The sequence below is a fragment of the Podarcis erhardii genome (assembly GCF_964252035.2).
Source record: "Podarcis erhardii genome assembly, chromosome: 4".
Classification (NCBI taxonomy): Eukaryota; Metazoa; Chordata; class Lepidosauria; order Squamata; family Lacertidae; genus Podarcis; species Podarcis erhardii.
This window is the reverse complement of record NC_138508.1, coordinates 53,253,492-53,269,874: the sequence shown is the minus strand read 5'-3', so window position 1 is coordinate 53,269,874 and position 16,383 is coordinate 53,253,492. Positions and strand designations below refer to the sequence as shown.

Genomic DNA, 16,383 nt, shown 5'->3' with positions numbered 1-16,383 from the left:
GGCAGAAGTAGCACTTGCAATCATAGACATGCTTGGCTGGAGGAAGGAATACAGATTTTGAACTAGAAGATCACAATTTGCATTTGGGTATTAAGGAGAATGAGGGAATAAACCAACCTTTCTGAAATGACATCTAGATTCAGACTTAGTCACTGATGCTCATCATCTGAAATTATGAACGGTTGGTGCTGGTGGTCCCTGGAAATGTCTAAAGACCCCTGTTAAATGGTGGCTGGTGCTCTTTGGCGATGCGTGGTGTGGAAAGCAAGGAGACCAGCATTAGGTGGAGTCTCAGCCAAGAGAGGCAGAGCTAATTTTTTGTCCCCATCCTCATGCCTCTTGAACTCCACGAGAAGCAACATTTGACTGAAGAAGCAGATAGCCTGGACTGCTTGTGTGTGAGAAGGCAAGTGGGCTTGGAGGAATCAAGACTGAGACAAGTGGGGCAGTGCTGCATTTGCCTTAATGAACACAGCTGTTGTGATGTAAACTGGTGACCACGGGGGAGGCAACGGTGTGTGCTTGCTTCTGAATGGGATCCTCTGCTCAGTGGAAGTGGATAGCAATATACTGTAGCACAGCAGCTGAGCAAAGTTGCCCTCCAGCTAAATGGAATTGCCAGTTGCCATATTAAAACCCTCTCTCTTCGGAACTCAGCTGTTTGGTCTAATTGGAATGTTGCTCCACTCATTGAGAGGTTTCCCCTTCCCCACCAGAATTGGTTATTTTGAGGCATGTTCCTTGCTAGGACCTCCTATAGTGATACCTGCCGTTTGAAACTGGCATTTCCTAGAGCTATATTCGTGAAGGTGAAGCAACATGACCCACCTTGTGAAGCGGAAGCTTAGTTGCTGGCAGAAAGGCAAGTTGTCCACAAAAGTTTTAGTGTGTGCTCTTTTTCAGACATGTTTAATTGATAGCTGTTACGACTCTGCGCTAAGTTCCTAGCAATCTCAAGGAACATGTTCTGAGAGCCAGACAGTACCATTTCCAAGCAGGGCATTAGGTTTTATTTCTTGGCTTATGTGGAAGCATTCATGTTTCACTCTTGACACTGTACGTACAGTGCAGCAATTGAAAACAAAATCCAACAGAAGCTTGCAATGCAGAAACGACCACAAAACAATGAAGGTGAAAAACAGGAGCGGCAAGTAATCTGCTTCCTCCTGGGTATTTTCTTTGTTCAAAACCATTTCTTCATGATTTGAAATTCCAAAGTCTTGAACCTGAAGCATTGCAGTGCTTGTGTCTCTGGCTTTTAGGTAATGTGACCAAGCCTTCATAGAAAGGGAATGGTATTATTAGAACAAAATGTTGAAAATTAAATATTCAATCTTATGCATACTTACAAGAGATTAAGTTCCAGTTAAACTCTGTGGGACTTCCTTCTGAGTCAGCATGCTTAGGATTGTGCTGTAAGATCTCTCCTCTTTATTTGCTACCGGTAAATACTGGTTTGGTTTAGATGTACCAAACTGTTTTTTGTAATCCACTTTGGGGTTCTTTACAGTCAAGTGCTGTATAAATATCAATCAATCAATCAATCAATCAATGTAACACTGGAGTCTTGGGTGCAAGCACGCCTGCCTTCCTCCCTCCTCCTCCTTGCATGTTGAGATTCCTTTTCCTGGTTTGTGCCAAACCCATAGTTTATCATTACATTTGAACCTTCCAACTTTGGTTCTACTTCCATGGTGGAAGGAAATCATAGTAGTGTACACAAAAGGAGGAGGACAGGAAAACAGACACACCTGAAGCTTTCAAATAGTACCAAACCATAGTTTGAGTTTCATCAGAACTGAGCCATTGTCATGGAGGAGTTTACTGGAACAATATTAGTGTTTATGGACATAGTTATAATTGCTTTAAAACCACCCCCCTTCCGCAAGTCAGTGCCTTTTCTTTTTAAAACAAAAAAGACGGAATAGAAGATGTAGTTGGAAGAAGAGTTGCCTGTAGGACCTTTGTTTGCTATTGGGAATCTAGCCTAGTAAATTATTGGCAGCTGGCGTGATAATGAGCCTGTTTCACTGTACAGGAGCTTCATCTTATTAATTTCTGCCAGCTTCTAGGCAACACATAAACTCCTTTTCAGACTCAGAGCTCAACAGCAGCTTAAAGAAAGATGAGGGGAGAGAAGCACAGAGCAGAAGGAAGTAAACAAAATGGCACTAACCCTCTTCCTTCTTGTGATGATCCCATTAAACAAGGAGCAAGGCTGAACAGAGGAGTGTAAGCTTATTTTAATTTTTGTTTTTCCCCACTTTTAAGAACCACCAGGACTCAGTGAATTCTTATGAGATTGCCCCCTCCTACTTACTGTGCCTATCACTCTAGAAACAGTTCTCTTTTTCTGAAATGCCAGTGACTTTAATGCCCTTTTGGTGAATGATACGTTGCATTCTTTTTGTTTTGAATAATGCACCTCCATCACTTACCTACTGCCTTTAATACAGAAGTGAGTGGAAAACCAGGCCGCTGCTTGTGTCTCATTCTGTCAGTGGGGCCTGTACTGGTAGCTATGTATTTAATTGTGTAATTTCTTTTCAAAGAATCCAGTTAAACCAGTTCCTTCAGTTGCCGCCCTTTTAAAATTCAGCTTGTATTCTGAGCTTTTGTCAATGCATAAAGACATTTTCAATAGTGCATTCATGCCTCCTTTTCTTTGCTTTTTGAGGTTGGTTCATATACAGCCTCTTGTACAAGAATTTATGAAGATGGCTGAAAAATACTTCTCTGAATAGGACCCTCTTTTGTTTGTCTGCCTCTATCTGTATCAGTTTTGCTTCCCCTCTGCTTTGCCCTTCTTAAGCGAAGGATGCAAATTTAGCAAGAATATCCCATTTCTTCTACAAATTTCCCATGGAATGACCATGACTGTATACTGTACCTCATTTTGAAAAGCAGACAGGGCGTACCTCTAGAGAATGTCCTAATCGTTTCCCTGCCTGCACACACTTCTAATAATATACAAGTGTAATTATTATACAGTTTAATGTTGATTCTTGTCATTTCCACGCAGTAAATTACTGAAGTGGAACTTTATATCCAGACTGGCTAATCCTTTTCCTTTGCTTCTCTCTCTCTTTTCTTCCCCAACAGGTTTTTGGCATATATTCACAGGCTCCGACAAGACAGTAATGGAGTCATTGGGTGGCAGCTGGTGACAGATTCTGCAGTTCCAGTAACTGCTCATTTTAATAGCATTTGCAGTTATATACATCTATATCCCACATTTCTTTTGGAGAAAGTAGTGCAGCATACCAGCGCTGCCTTGTAAGGTATGTATGTTTAAGCATTTTGCATGGGAATTTGCTCCCTGGTGTGCAGTTTTGGGAGGAGAATGTGGCTCACCAGTCTACCTGTTGAGCAATATAGGAGAACTGGAATTTCCATTTGGTGGCAACTGATGAGATCCTTTATTAACTCCTTCCCTTTGTTTTCTGCTTTGAATTGCCTGCAGTACATTTCCCAAATGCATTTTATACTTCCATGTGTTGATTATGAAACAAAGTATCTGGCCATAGATTTATAACTTAAAAAACCCCACACCTGTGATATGCTTTGTTATGGTTTCTTGTGAAGTGCCGAGTAATAAAAGGCTTTTAAAAGGTTAAAACTAGTGTAGGTTTATAAGACCTGCAGTTTTATAAGAGTATATATTTAAAGTAAGTGAATAAATGAGCAAATTAAGTTAATTTGGATATTCAGAGGATATTAAAAATAAATTTAAGGAACCGTAGAAAGAGAGGGGAAGGAAGTCAAGTTTTGAAATGTTAAAATGATTGTAAAATTAGTGAAATTTATAAACTTGAAAAGGATAAATAAAATTTGAAAACAGAAAAAAGGTTAAAATTAAAAACTTAATTAAACATTATCATTAAAAAGCGAAAGCACCTTGTAGTTACTTTAAATAGGTATGTTTAAAGTGACCTTCATGGGGTAACAAAGTTAACCTGTTCATACAAGTTCTTCCGCTTGTACAGCAGAATATCCTCCCCTCCTCACTCCATGCACACGTACCCCACCAAATCTGTTTGGGGGATTCCCCAAACCCCTTGTTGCAGATTTTGGGGTTGGGGAGAGGGAAGAGAAGTTCTGTTGCGCATACAGCCGTATGTGCACAAACAAGAAGACTTTGATGAATACAGACTATAGTGCTTTATTTTATCTGATTATCAGATTGAGGCACAAATTAAATGTGATGCCAGCAGATCCATTTCTTTAAATGTAGGTCTTTTCCAATTATATAATGAAGAGAGGAATGGTGGAGGGCTCGATTTCATTTTGCTTTTTATAGGAAAGGCGGGGTAGGCACTTACACATGTAAAGAACCTATTGCAAGAGGCTATAGGGAAGAGGTAGGAATCTGTGGCTCTCTAGATGTTGCTGGGCTGCTTCCGTCACCTGTGGCCATTGGCCATGCTAGCTCGGGCTGCTGGGAGTTGGGAGTCCAACATCACCTGGAAGGCCACAGGTTCCCTAAATGGCAGCTGCCAGGTTGATTCAGATATTTTTCCTGCATACCCCTTTCGCTCCAAAAATCTTACCTTGGCCCTGACTTTGGAGGTGACTATGGCAGAGCTGGGCTTAGAGAAATTAGTCTCCTGCTGTTACGTGTGCATTGAGCCCAAGCGATGTAAATTCTATTTCAGTGGATGGCTGGTTTGTTTTTGGAAACAAAGGGCATGCTATTGGTTGGATCTTTCGTCCCATTTTCACAGTATTAAAGCTTGGCTGTGAGCAGAAAATACAGATTTCATGCTAACAGCCTCCCACCAGAATCTAATTTTAAATTTGCAATCTGTTGTCTTACAAGGTACTTTTTATTTAATGGTGAAACTATGAAGTTCATGAAGCCTAAAACTTTGGTGATTAAATTTAATTTTTCATAGTTCTTTCATATATAGCAATGCTCCCCAAACTTGGGTGTCCAGCAATTTTTGGACTACAACTCCCATCATCCCTAGCTAGCAGGACTAGTGGTCAGGGATCATGGGAACTGTAGTCCAAAAACAGCTGGACACCCAAGTTTGAGAAACCCTGGTATATAGTATGGAGCTTAATTGGGAAATAAAAAAGTGTTCTAGGAAAATAAAATAAAAAACTTGATGAGGATGCCTGTCTGCATGGAAGGGTTGGGAGAATCAGCATTCTCTGTCTTTGGAAATCTTCTCCTTGTACCTAATATATAGAAAGATGGATAATGACTGATTTGGTCTTGCAGTTAAATGTGTGAGTAGTAATGTAGGGGGTCCCTGTTCAATTATCAAAACAGTGGCTAATATAGACCAAAGTGCGCTTTAAGTTTGTTTGCCTTCAGTGGGATCAAGCATGCTTAACTCTGTATTGGATTGTGGCTTTTAATGGCAGATCTGCAATGTTGTAAGTCTTCTTTGGTGGACTTTGATGTGAGAGCAATAAACCCAATAGCCAATTACCTTCAAACAAATCACCTTGTTGGGTTTAATCACCCAATCACTTTACTTTAGCATTTCTATAGCACTTGAAAGAATTCCAGGAACTTGACATGTGTTATCTTGTTACCCAAGGATATGGCCCTCCAGACGTTATTGGACTACAACTCCCATCATCCCTGACCATTGGCTATCTGGTTGGGACTGATAGGAGTTAGAGACTAACAGCATTTAGAGAACTGTAAGTTACCTGCATATGCCTTAGAACAGTGGTTCCCAGTTAGGGATCGAGGGACCCCTGGGGGTCCGGGGAACACACCCAGAGTGTCCATGGCCCCACCCTTGCCTCCCCCCAACTAATTCTTAGTCACTTTTGCATGGCAATATCACAAATTTTATAGTCTGTTTCCGCGCTGTGTGATTTTTCAATATATTGGCCAAAATCATTTTTGAACCCACACTATGATAACGATTTTGACCCGGCAATACACAGCGATATATTGCTCCTCGTGTGAGGATACCGCACAATGATCTCAGCTGCTGACACTGCTGATCTGAGCTGCCTTCCCTCACGCTGAGGGAGACTCGGGCAGCTGATAACACTCCAACCTTCTTGCACGTTGAGGGAAAACAGGGCAGCCGATTGCGAGGCGCTGCCTTCCCCTCACACTTAGGAGAACAGGCCTGCTGATCACCTTCACTTCAAGGCACCGTGGCACTACCTTCCCCTGGCACTGAGGCGGAGCAGCTTTTCTCAGTTAGTAGGAAAGCAGCAGCGGCCACAATGGACATGCATCTTCGCTAGCTGCCCTGTTGATGGTGGCTTGATGCAGCTCCCCCCATCCCCATCCCCTCCCACTCAAGCCATGCCGTGGAGGTGACTCCACTTCCTCTCTTCCTCAAGAACCTCCAATTTTTCTTCATGATTGATATAAAATACTTGCATCCTACCTTTCTTTCCAACTGAAACTCAAGGCAGCTAAAAGAAATAAGTAATACTGACCACTCAAAACAAGGCAAAGAAGGGTCTGTCCTATTGAAGCACAAAAAGAGGGTCTGGTTGTCGGTTGTGCCGGACAGTGAAAAGGGCCTTGCTCCCTCCTGCACCGCTAAGCTGCAATAATGACTGCAGTTTAGTGGGAGCCCAAGGAGGGAGGGCATTTGGACCAGGCAGGTTGACTTAAAAGCTCATATATTAAGTTAGCATTTTAGCCATTATGCCACGTTGTTGTTGTTGTTGTTGTTGTTGCTGTTCCTGTTGCTATATATTATTTATACTTTGGGAAGCTTATAATACATATAAAAACATAGTCAAACCTCAAACTTTAAAAACCTGATACAGGTCTGGCTTCAGATGTTTTCTTAATGTTCATTTCCTTAACATCTGATGGGAGGGTGTATCACGAGGAGGGTGCCACTGCCAAGAAGGCCCTCTGCCCTCAGATGATTGTTGTAGTCTGTTGGTATCCAACCTGTATTTCAACCCTTCAAATATGCCTAAAAGTCTCATTTAAAAAGTAGGATTTACATTTTTGTTAACTTGAGTGGTGAGTTAAAAGTCTTGTGTAATGCCTGTCATTCTTTGAACATAATCCAGGACAAGTTAAAACCCTCAACTTGCATCATGTCCAACGTATTAAGGATGGTCTGCTTACCTCAGAGTACTACTCAACAGATGCCTTTTATCACGACCTATTTCTTGCTAAAACTTTCCCACGAACACCTCTATTTGTATTCCCAAAGATGATGGTATTAAGAGAACCATTATCACAGCTACTGAATTTTGTGGTAGCAAATGAATGCTCTTTGAGGAAAAGCACTTTTCTCCTAGCTGCTTTTATTTCTTGCTCAATAGAGATTACTCTTAGGTTCTTTTTGGGGGGGAAGCTTTTTAATTTTTTTATGATTTTGTGCATTATTTATGTTCTGTGTTGGGTTCATTGCATGTGCTGAACTGGCAAAATGCATGCAGTTGCTTTATTCATTGGGCAAGTTGCTGCGTGTCTAGGGACTGAGTTTCTGTATAGCAAGTTGGTCTAAAATTAGCAGCTCCTTTCTCAGTAGCTGAGTCTCATGCTCCTTCTTCATCTGACACAAAATAGTGATCTCATAATTTTCGAGAATCATCCATCAGAACTTAGATTTTCCCAGCTCTAAAGAATGTAAGGTGAATTTGGCTGCTTTGGTTTGAAACCTTTTAGTTGGTAGTTGCAAACCTTCACTGTAAAACCTCTTTGTATCCTTTCTAATACACAGCAGAACATGTTGAGACTAAGCACACTTGCCTTGGAGCAAGGCCAGTTGAACACATTGAGATTTACTTCTGAGTAAATAAGTATAGGATTGTTCTGAAAGTCTCCTAATTGCAGTTAAGACCTGAAAGAGATTAGTTGCCCCTTGAACATTCTTAAGTACTGTGTTGTGCTTCTACTTAGGATGATCGAAGAGTGATAAATGGATGGATTTCTGCTGCCCTTTCCACTGTTGGGGGAGATAGAATTTTAAACAAAAATGGAAAATGGTGGAGAGAATGGTGGAGCTGCTCTGTTGTCAAATTTGTAAGCCCTTCTCCAAAAGAATGGCAGTGGAGCCTCGCTATGTAGGTAGAACATTTAATTCTTGAAATGTCCTACTGACAATTGCGGATGACATTTGAGTATCATGTGTGTGTGTGTATGTGGGTGTGGACCTTCCCCAGGACTCTGTGTTTCACACTGTTAAAAGGGTAACCAGTATTCAGTGACGAGGAAATTTGTATAAGTCATGTAACAAATTAAACTAACTTTAAATGAATTTGTATTTTGCATAGGTAGGTTGTACTATTTTGCATATTTGAGACTAAAGACAGATGTAGTATAGAAACGACTTTCACGGAGCTGTCAGCCCTCGTTTGGTATTAACACCTGTCTCCAGTGTACTAGTAAATTGAACACTTGACGTATCATTCTTGTCCTCATGGCAGTACATTTGCTCAGCTGCCTGGTTGCTACTGTTGGCTTTCTCCTCTTCCGCCTGAGGAACAAAGTGCCTTGAAAGTCAGGATGCTGAGATGGAAGCCATCTCTGGCACCCAAGTGCAGGACACTTCCTTTCCCAGCAGGGCAAGGTGGTATCAGGGAGAGGCAAGTATGACATACTACCATTCGATTCACTGGTGTGCTAAAAATTGATTTTAATATAAAAAAGAGAAGCAATTGCAGCTCTTTCTGCTTCTGCATCTATCTTTAGGCATAATCTGCTTGTGTTTGTCTGTGGGAAGGGCAGGAGCTATATAATGTCCTTCTCTCAAACAACTGAAGAATGTTTAGCAAATTCTCTGGCTTTTGAGGTTTCATCACCTATTGCCCACAATCACCAGAACTATGAGACTACAAACTACCATTTTAAAACTAGAAAGCATTTTTAAGAATATCACATTTGCTGGTTTTTTGGCATTCCTGTAGAATTGTGGGATACACACAGCCCTGTTTTTTCCTCTTTTGTTATTCCAAACAGTTCGAATTCTATCTCTATCGCTTCATGCCATCCACCATCTTGGAGCGTGAGCTCCCCTCTGGATCCAGCCCTTGACCTGCTGTCCATTCATTAGTGTGACTGAGGCAAGGAAGCCTTCATTCATTTAACCTATTTGCATGGAGGTGTCTGCAGATTCCAGAGCCTTGAGCAATCTGAAACACTAACGCTTTGGGACATTTTGTTTTCTTCTTGGACTTATTCTGAGCCATTCTGCTTCGGGTGGAGCTTTTAAGATTTCCACACCAGAGGTTTTTTTTGGCTGAGCTCTTATTCCAGAATAAGTAGCCCGGTTTGTCTGGATTTTTGGTGGTGATGAGAGTTGTGGTTCCAGGTCATGTTCAAGAGGGGCTTTCGGATAATGGTTCAGGGTCTGTCCAGAAAATATCAAGTTTCTTTCTGGGATTTTCACTCAGGTTTGGTTTGACCCCCTGAGGAGTAGTAATTTGGTTTATCCTGAGCTCCCATTAGCACTGCAACATGTATGCATCCTGTTTTAGGGAAACATCATTTCTCATTTTGCCATTCTCACTGCCCTGAATGGCTTGTGAATACATTCCAAACTCATAAGTTCAATTTTTTAAAATAAAAATTCCACTGTGTTCAAGTGTGTTCATTGGTAACCTGCTTGACACATTGCTGAGATATAAAATATAAAACTTGAAAAAGAGCAACGTCATAGTCAACTATAATCTTTAACATAGTTATATTTATATTCTGAAAGACGGTTTTCATAGGGGATTGGGCAGATTTATGAAGTACCGGCCTATCAGTGACTATTAGCCATGATTGCTAAACACAGCTTCCATGTTCAGAGACAGTAGGCCTCTGAATACCAGTTCCTGAGGACAATAAAGAAGAGAAGGCTCTGCTTTCTTGTCCTCCTTAGGTATATCCCAGAAGCATCTGGTTGACCACAGTAGAAAGTGGGATGCTAGACTAGATGAGCCTTTGGTCTGATCTAGCAAGGCTCTTCTTATGTTAGATATAAACCCCAACGAAGAGAACTGTGTAAAGTGTACTTCCGATGCAGAATTTGTCTGAATAAAATATCAATGTATTGCTGCTCTAAGAACGAGGTGGCAAGAACTGTATGCCAGTGAGAAGCAGATAACTAATTTATCTCTTTCTCCTCAACCAACTCTTCTTCTTTTACTGAAAAACAATTTCTACATTAATTTGAATTATGAATCTTTTGGATTTGTTTGCACATAACTTAGCCTCTTTTCATGATAAGTTGACTCTTAAATTCCATTGGATTATTATAGTCAGCACTCCTATTAATTTTGTTATATTTTATTGTATTTAAAAAATATTTTAATACTTGTTTTCTTCTAAAAATCTGAAAGAAGTTTACAGCACAGTGCAAAAAGTGCAGTAGGAACTTAACCCCTATACAGTGATGATAATAAAAGCAATAAAATAATAATAACAGAGTTGGATTAATTAGCAATTGAATCTTGGGAGAATAAGTTTTCAGCAGACACTGATATATGAGCACATGCCATAATAGAGAGGGCAGGTATTTGTTGAATTGTGTATGAGAGCACAAAAAAGATATATGTATATACATACCCACTCAGTCAGACACACCTCGCCTAAACCATTTCAGTTTCAGACTGAGGGTCAAACAAAGTCATGGGTCACAGAAAAGCATTTTGTATTGTTGTGGGGTGTGGGGAAAATAATTGGTTAATTCAACCCCTTGGCTACCTTTTGATTTTATTTCAGTGAAGCCTGTGTTGCTTTTTATTCAGGTTATATTTCGTAGATCAACATATGAATTTGGAAGTACTGGCATATGTATTGTTTATTACCTCATAGCATTGTGAGACTTGGGCATGTTTTGTCAGATCCATACAGAGCAGCTGCTTGATATATAGGATAATGAGTGGGTCTGTCAGGAACACTGGCAGGTTAAACTAATCTTTTATTAACACGAAAAGGGGGGGGGAACACTTTACGTTTGGAGAATATAGGTTGCATTTGTAACACATTCATGTTTCTTGTTCTTTCAGACCCTTAAACCATGGGAAATGCAGAGAGCCAAAATGTAGAACATCAATTTTATGGAGAGAAACATGCCAGCTTGGGAAGAAAACATACATCACGTTCCCTTCGCCTTTCGAACAAAGCAGCTCGGCGGACCAGACATGCTTCCTCAGGAAAAATTATTCACAGGAATTCAGAAGTAAGCACACGATCTAGCAGTACTCCTAGTATTCCTCAGTCATTAGCAGAGAATGGCCTGGAGCCCTTTACCCAAGAAGCCAACTTGGAGGATTTTGGAAGCCCAATCTGGGTAGACAGGATGGATATGGGCTTAAGGCCAGTTTCTTACCACACTGATTCTTCGGTTACTCCCAGCGTGGATAGCAGCACAGTCCTCATGGCAGCCTCAGTACAGAGTATGCCAAATTCAGAAAGCGGTAGACTTTATGGAGATGAATCAACATATCTGGCTGAAGGGGGTAGCAGGCAACATTCGTATTCAACAAATGGGACCAATTTCTTGGAGCCTATAAGTTTCAAGAAGAAACGTTCAAAATCTGCGGATATATGGCGTGAGGACAGTTTGGAATTTTCACTCTCTGATCTCAGTCAAGAACATTTGACAAGCAACGAAGAAATCCTAGGCTCTACTGAGGAGAAGGAAAGTGAGGAGACTCGAGGGAGAGAGGCGGGCAGCAGTCGCCAGCCATTGGTCACCTGCCAACGTGCCAATTCCATGAGTGACTTGTATACTCCAAAAAACTCAAATGCTGCAATCAATGGAGGTCCACGAAATACGCTAGGAGGGTACTGTCGGAATTTAATGTCTCATATTCCAGATATGGAGAACCACAAAATGTCACCAGCCACAACAGAGAATGTTCCTTCTTACAGTAATTACAACACGCTCCCCTGCAGGAAATCTCATTGCCTCTCAGAAGGAATCACTCACCCAAAAATGAGCCATAGCAACAGTATGCATGGCAGACGAGCAAAAACAACTCAGGTAAGAGACCCATATCTTATTTCAAACTTGACAACCTGTGGTGTTCACTTCTATAAATATGCTGAGTTTTTTTTAATTGAAATGAGAATTTTGTTTGCTAGCCACAAATAAGCTATGTTCCATTCAGATCCTTGATTTGTAATGAAGAGTCAATGTAGCCATGGACAGAACCAATACTTTCCTGATAATTAAGTAGAACTTGATTCCTAGGTGATTTTATCTATATACAACCTATTCTAACAAAAACAATATACACTCTTAGTATTTGAGTTGTTGGTAAGGGGACTTGCCTAAGAATCAGATTACAGCTATTAGAATATAGAACTACCATGGTTCATGAGAGTCATATTTTCATGACAAAATATTCACATAACAAAACATTCGGGTGGTAACAGATCATATATGCAAATATCATCTTAGTTATCAGTGGCTTTAATTGTTAGCAGCAATGTACCACCCCTGAGATTATTCACTGGAATGGCAGATAATTCATTACTCACTATGGAAGGAGAAAACTACTACTTTGTCCAGTCAAAAAGAAAGATGGTGGCTCTGTAGACTTTGAAACAATGCTGCTTCTAACATTTCCTGATGTTCTATTACTTTTTATTAAATATGTTTCATTCTCAGTGCATAAAAAATAACAATACCACAACCATTTATCACAGTCAATTGACATATAAATTGAAGGTGAGAGCTGTTTTGTTATCACCAGTGGCACTGGTAAGATGGTTTGTAGGCAGAATTGCCAGTAGCTACTGCTCGGTAATGGAGTTTGTGTAGAATTCGTGTCTGGGGCAGCTGTCCATTCAGCAACTCTGCACTTGCATGGTGCTGGCTGTGGCATGTCTCCACTCCCACTGCAAAGGGTGGGAATTTCCATCATTTATCAGCATGCATAAAGTGTCATCAGCTTTATCTTCCAGATCATCTCCCTGGCCATACTGGTTATTGCTATCAAGAAATTCTAAAATGCCTTATTCTGCTGCCCGATTTCTCTATTCCATCATTTCCTCCCTGATCTGATGTACTCAAGTTGCTCTTTCCCCTTGTCAGTTTCCTGTGACCAGCTGTAGCAGTGATATGAGACTCTGGCCTTAAATTTGCATGATGTTGTTTTTTTCTTAGGCCTTAAGCAGTTGCTGAGACCTTGCATGGAGGTGTTCTTTTAGCTCAGATGATATGAGTGGCAGGTTTAACTGATGTACCAGTTCCAGACACGGCCACAGGCACAGCCACCAAGTCAGCCTTCTAGGGATAAAGCAGTACCTTTTCTCCCACCAAACCATTACTCCAAAATCTACTTACCTATTAACTGAGACCACACCTCCATGTTTTCTAGGGATGTAAGTGCCTTTTTGTTGTATGGTATAAGTACAACATGCATGAATAGACAAATATAAGCCAACTTCCTCTGTCAAGTAGTTCTGCAAATAATAGCTGACAAACCAAGGGTTTCCAAGGGAAATGTTGGGGCTAATAAAGAAAGAACCATACCTTTTTTATCCCCCTTTATATGGACCACTGTTGCTTAAATGACAACATCCAATGACATAAAATGTATATTTTCATAAATATACAATCATGCCAACCATAGGCTTAACATTGTCCCAAAGAGAAATTTCTTGACTTGACCAAGTTTAAACGTTTGTTATTTTCTTTATTATTTTGTAGCTACTGTAAGTTCTAGAGATGAGATATTCTGCATGTTGTACTGGTCTGCTCTCAACCTAAGTAAGAATATGAGTCAGGTCAAAAGGAAACTATGAAATTTATCCTGTATATATTCAATGTGCAACTCTTCCTGTTGACATATATTTGTAATTAATAGTCTTTACAGCATTCATCTTCTAAGACGTAATTGTTCAAATGAGGTTAGTTATAGCGTTTCTTGGTTTTCGGTATTTGCCTTTTGTAGCTATCTGTTGTGAAATGTAGCTAGCGGATGAAATTGAACAATCCCAGAAAGAAGCCTGAACAAATAGGTCAAGACTAGCGCTAGACAGCATGCTTCAGTGACTACTCTGATTTTATTTTATGTTCCATTTTAGTACATATGTAGCAGAGAATGCAGACTCTTATCTTGTGACCCGGAAAAAGAAAAACACTTCACGTAGGGATTGGATAGGGGGGATAAACCATCTGACTTGCATCCTGATGCTGAGTTAAGCTTGGGCAATGCACCATTCTTAAGTGCAATTAGATCTGACAATGTGAGCTGGTCAGATGAACAGCTTCTACAAGCGTAGGTGTTGAGATAAATAACACATCAGCAAAAGATGCCCACTGGATGGCAAGGAGAAGCCTGAATGGATGGGGGGGGGGGGAGAGAGGGAAAGAAAGAGAATTCATCAGTTGGCACTAACTTGTAGGAGGTAACTGGAGGCGGGTATCTGGATTAGCTGCTTGCGTTTGATCCATGAAGATGTGCTGTTTCTAAATATAAAAATGACATTCTGAAACAGATGATGCTGTTTTCCCACAGCAGAAGCTCTATATTAAAAACAAAAAACCCCGAAAAGCATCAGCCCTTTTAGTAGGGGCGCTTATGCAACATCAATGTAGACATTCTTCACAGTTCTGTCAAGGCTGCTGAGCACAAATTAAAGCTGTTGGTGATATCCAACTAGAGAGGCAAAGGTAAAGAACCTCACAGTTGTTCATCCAAAGGCAACTCTGGAGTGTGGCCGCTTATCTCGCTTTTCAGGCTGAGGGAGCCGGCGTTTGTCCACAGACAGCTTTCCAGGTCATGTGACCAGCATGACTAAACTGCTACGGGCGCACAGAGGACTGCGACGAGTGCCAGAGCACATGGAAACACCGCTTACCTTCCTGCCGCAATGGTACCTATTTATCTACTTGCGCCGGCGTGCTTTCGAACTGCTAGGTTGGTAGAAGCTGGGACAGAGCAACAGGAGCTCACTCTATCATGCGGATTCGAACTGCAGACATTCCAGTTGGCAAGCCCAAGAGATTCAGTGGTTTAGACCACAGCACCGACCTGCGTCCCTACGATATCCAACTAAGCCATACTTGAAATTAAACCTATTTAAATCAATTGATTGACCCAGAGGTTCTGCTAATATCCCCTTTTCAGGCAAGGTGGTGGACAGGGCAGTAGCTGGACAATTTTATTTGTTTGGAATGAAAGGAATTATTTTGACCCATTTCAATCTGGATTCAGGCCTGGTTTCAGCTCTAAATCAGCTTTGACCACCGTGGGTGATAACCTGTATTGGTAGAGAGACTGGAAAGGAGAGCGAGCCTGTTGATTCTTCTTGATCACGCTACAGCCTTTGATACCATCAACCATGATGAAGTACCGGTAGCTCTGCAGCTTGGGAGTTGGAAATACAATGATATGGTGAGGAACAGCAGTGTAGTGGTTCTGTTCCAGTGCTGCCGTGCTGTTTTGAGAGAGCATCATTGGGGTGCTGCTGCTCAGCCACTGGGCAATTGTTCTATGTATTTTGCTCTGTCCTATGCGCACAGGGCTCTGTCTCTATGCTGCTTCAGCATCTGGGTTCCTTGAGGGGAAAGGGCAGTGTCAGGAGGCAGTAATGGGCTGGATGAGAGCCAGTAAATTGGCACTGAATCCTGACATGATGGAGGTGTTGATGGATAGCTTTTGTGTTCGGGAAATGGAGAGACAGTTGGTTCTAGATAGAACCTTTCTTCCTGAAAGAGCAGCTGCTTAGCTTGTGGGGAAGAGAGGTGCTCTTCAATTTATCACTGGCATTGGAGACGTAGATGGCAGCAATGGCAAGAAGTGCCCTAGTTCCACCTCTGGCTGGTACACCAAGTACAGCTGTTCCTGGATCAAGATAGACTTACTAGAAGAACCAGTGTTCTGGTAACTTTGCAATTAGTCAACCATAATGTGCTCATATAGACAGTCTGGAAGCTGCAGCTAATGCAGATTATGGCTGCTGGAGTTGTGGTGGCATATTTAACTGGGACCACATAACAACTGTTTACCAATATACTGTACGCTACTGTGGCCAATCCAGAATTTTGGAATTAATACTGAATGATTTGGGTCCCAAATGCTTGAGTATGTTTCTCCTCATCAGTTGTTAAGGGCTGTTGCCAGAAGCCCTTCTTATGCTACTTCTGACCATCACAGCCCATTGTGCAGTGATATGGGACAAAACATCAGTGGAATTACTTCCCCATAGAGATCCACTTGCCATCCTCATTACTGAGTTTTTGGTAGCATTTGAAGACATTACTTTCACTTGGGTCCTTTGACAGATTGAGGTACCCAAAACCATTAATTATGCTGCCTGTATTGTACTAATTAAATTTGATAGGTGGTACATTTTAAAATGTAATTGGTTTATGTATATTTTAATGGATTTATTAGTGGATTTTTTATTGTTCTGATTAGGTATTGTAGATTTCATTGGGATCTTTTTAATGGTTTTAAAGTCAAATAAAATCAAACCAACCAACC

The 16,383-nt window shown here is 41.0% G+C and overlaps 1 protein-coding gene across 11 annotated transcripts in view; it reads left to right on the top strand.

The window, feature by feature from the left end:
* TIAM1 (TIAM Rac1 associated GEF 1) overlaps positions 1–16,383 on the top strand; it is a 189,154-nt gene that overhangs the window by 99,164 nt on the left and 73,607 nt on the right. For 9 of the 11 annotated variants that reach the window (XM_081859254.1, XM_081859263.1, XM_081859253.1 and 6 more), the window contains 3 exons: positions 3,103–3,281; positions 7,853–8,016; positions 10,948–11,927. In XM_081859254.1, coding sequence (XP_081715380.1) covers positions 10,959–11,927 — 969 coding nt within the window. In that variant the 5' untranslated portion in view covers positions 3,103–3,281; positions 7,853–8,016; positions 10,948–10,958. Of the gene's footprint in view, positions 1–3,102; positions 3,282–7,852; positions 8,021–10,947; positions 11,928–16,383 lie in introns of all 11 variants that reach the window. The other 2 variants (XM_081859261.1, XM_081859259.1) reach the window with 2 other exon arrangements.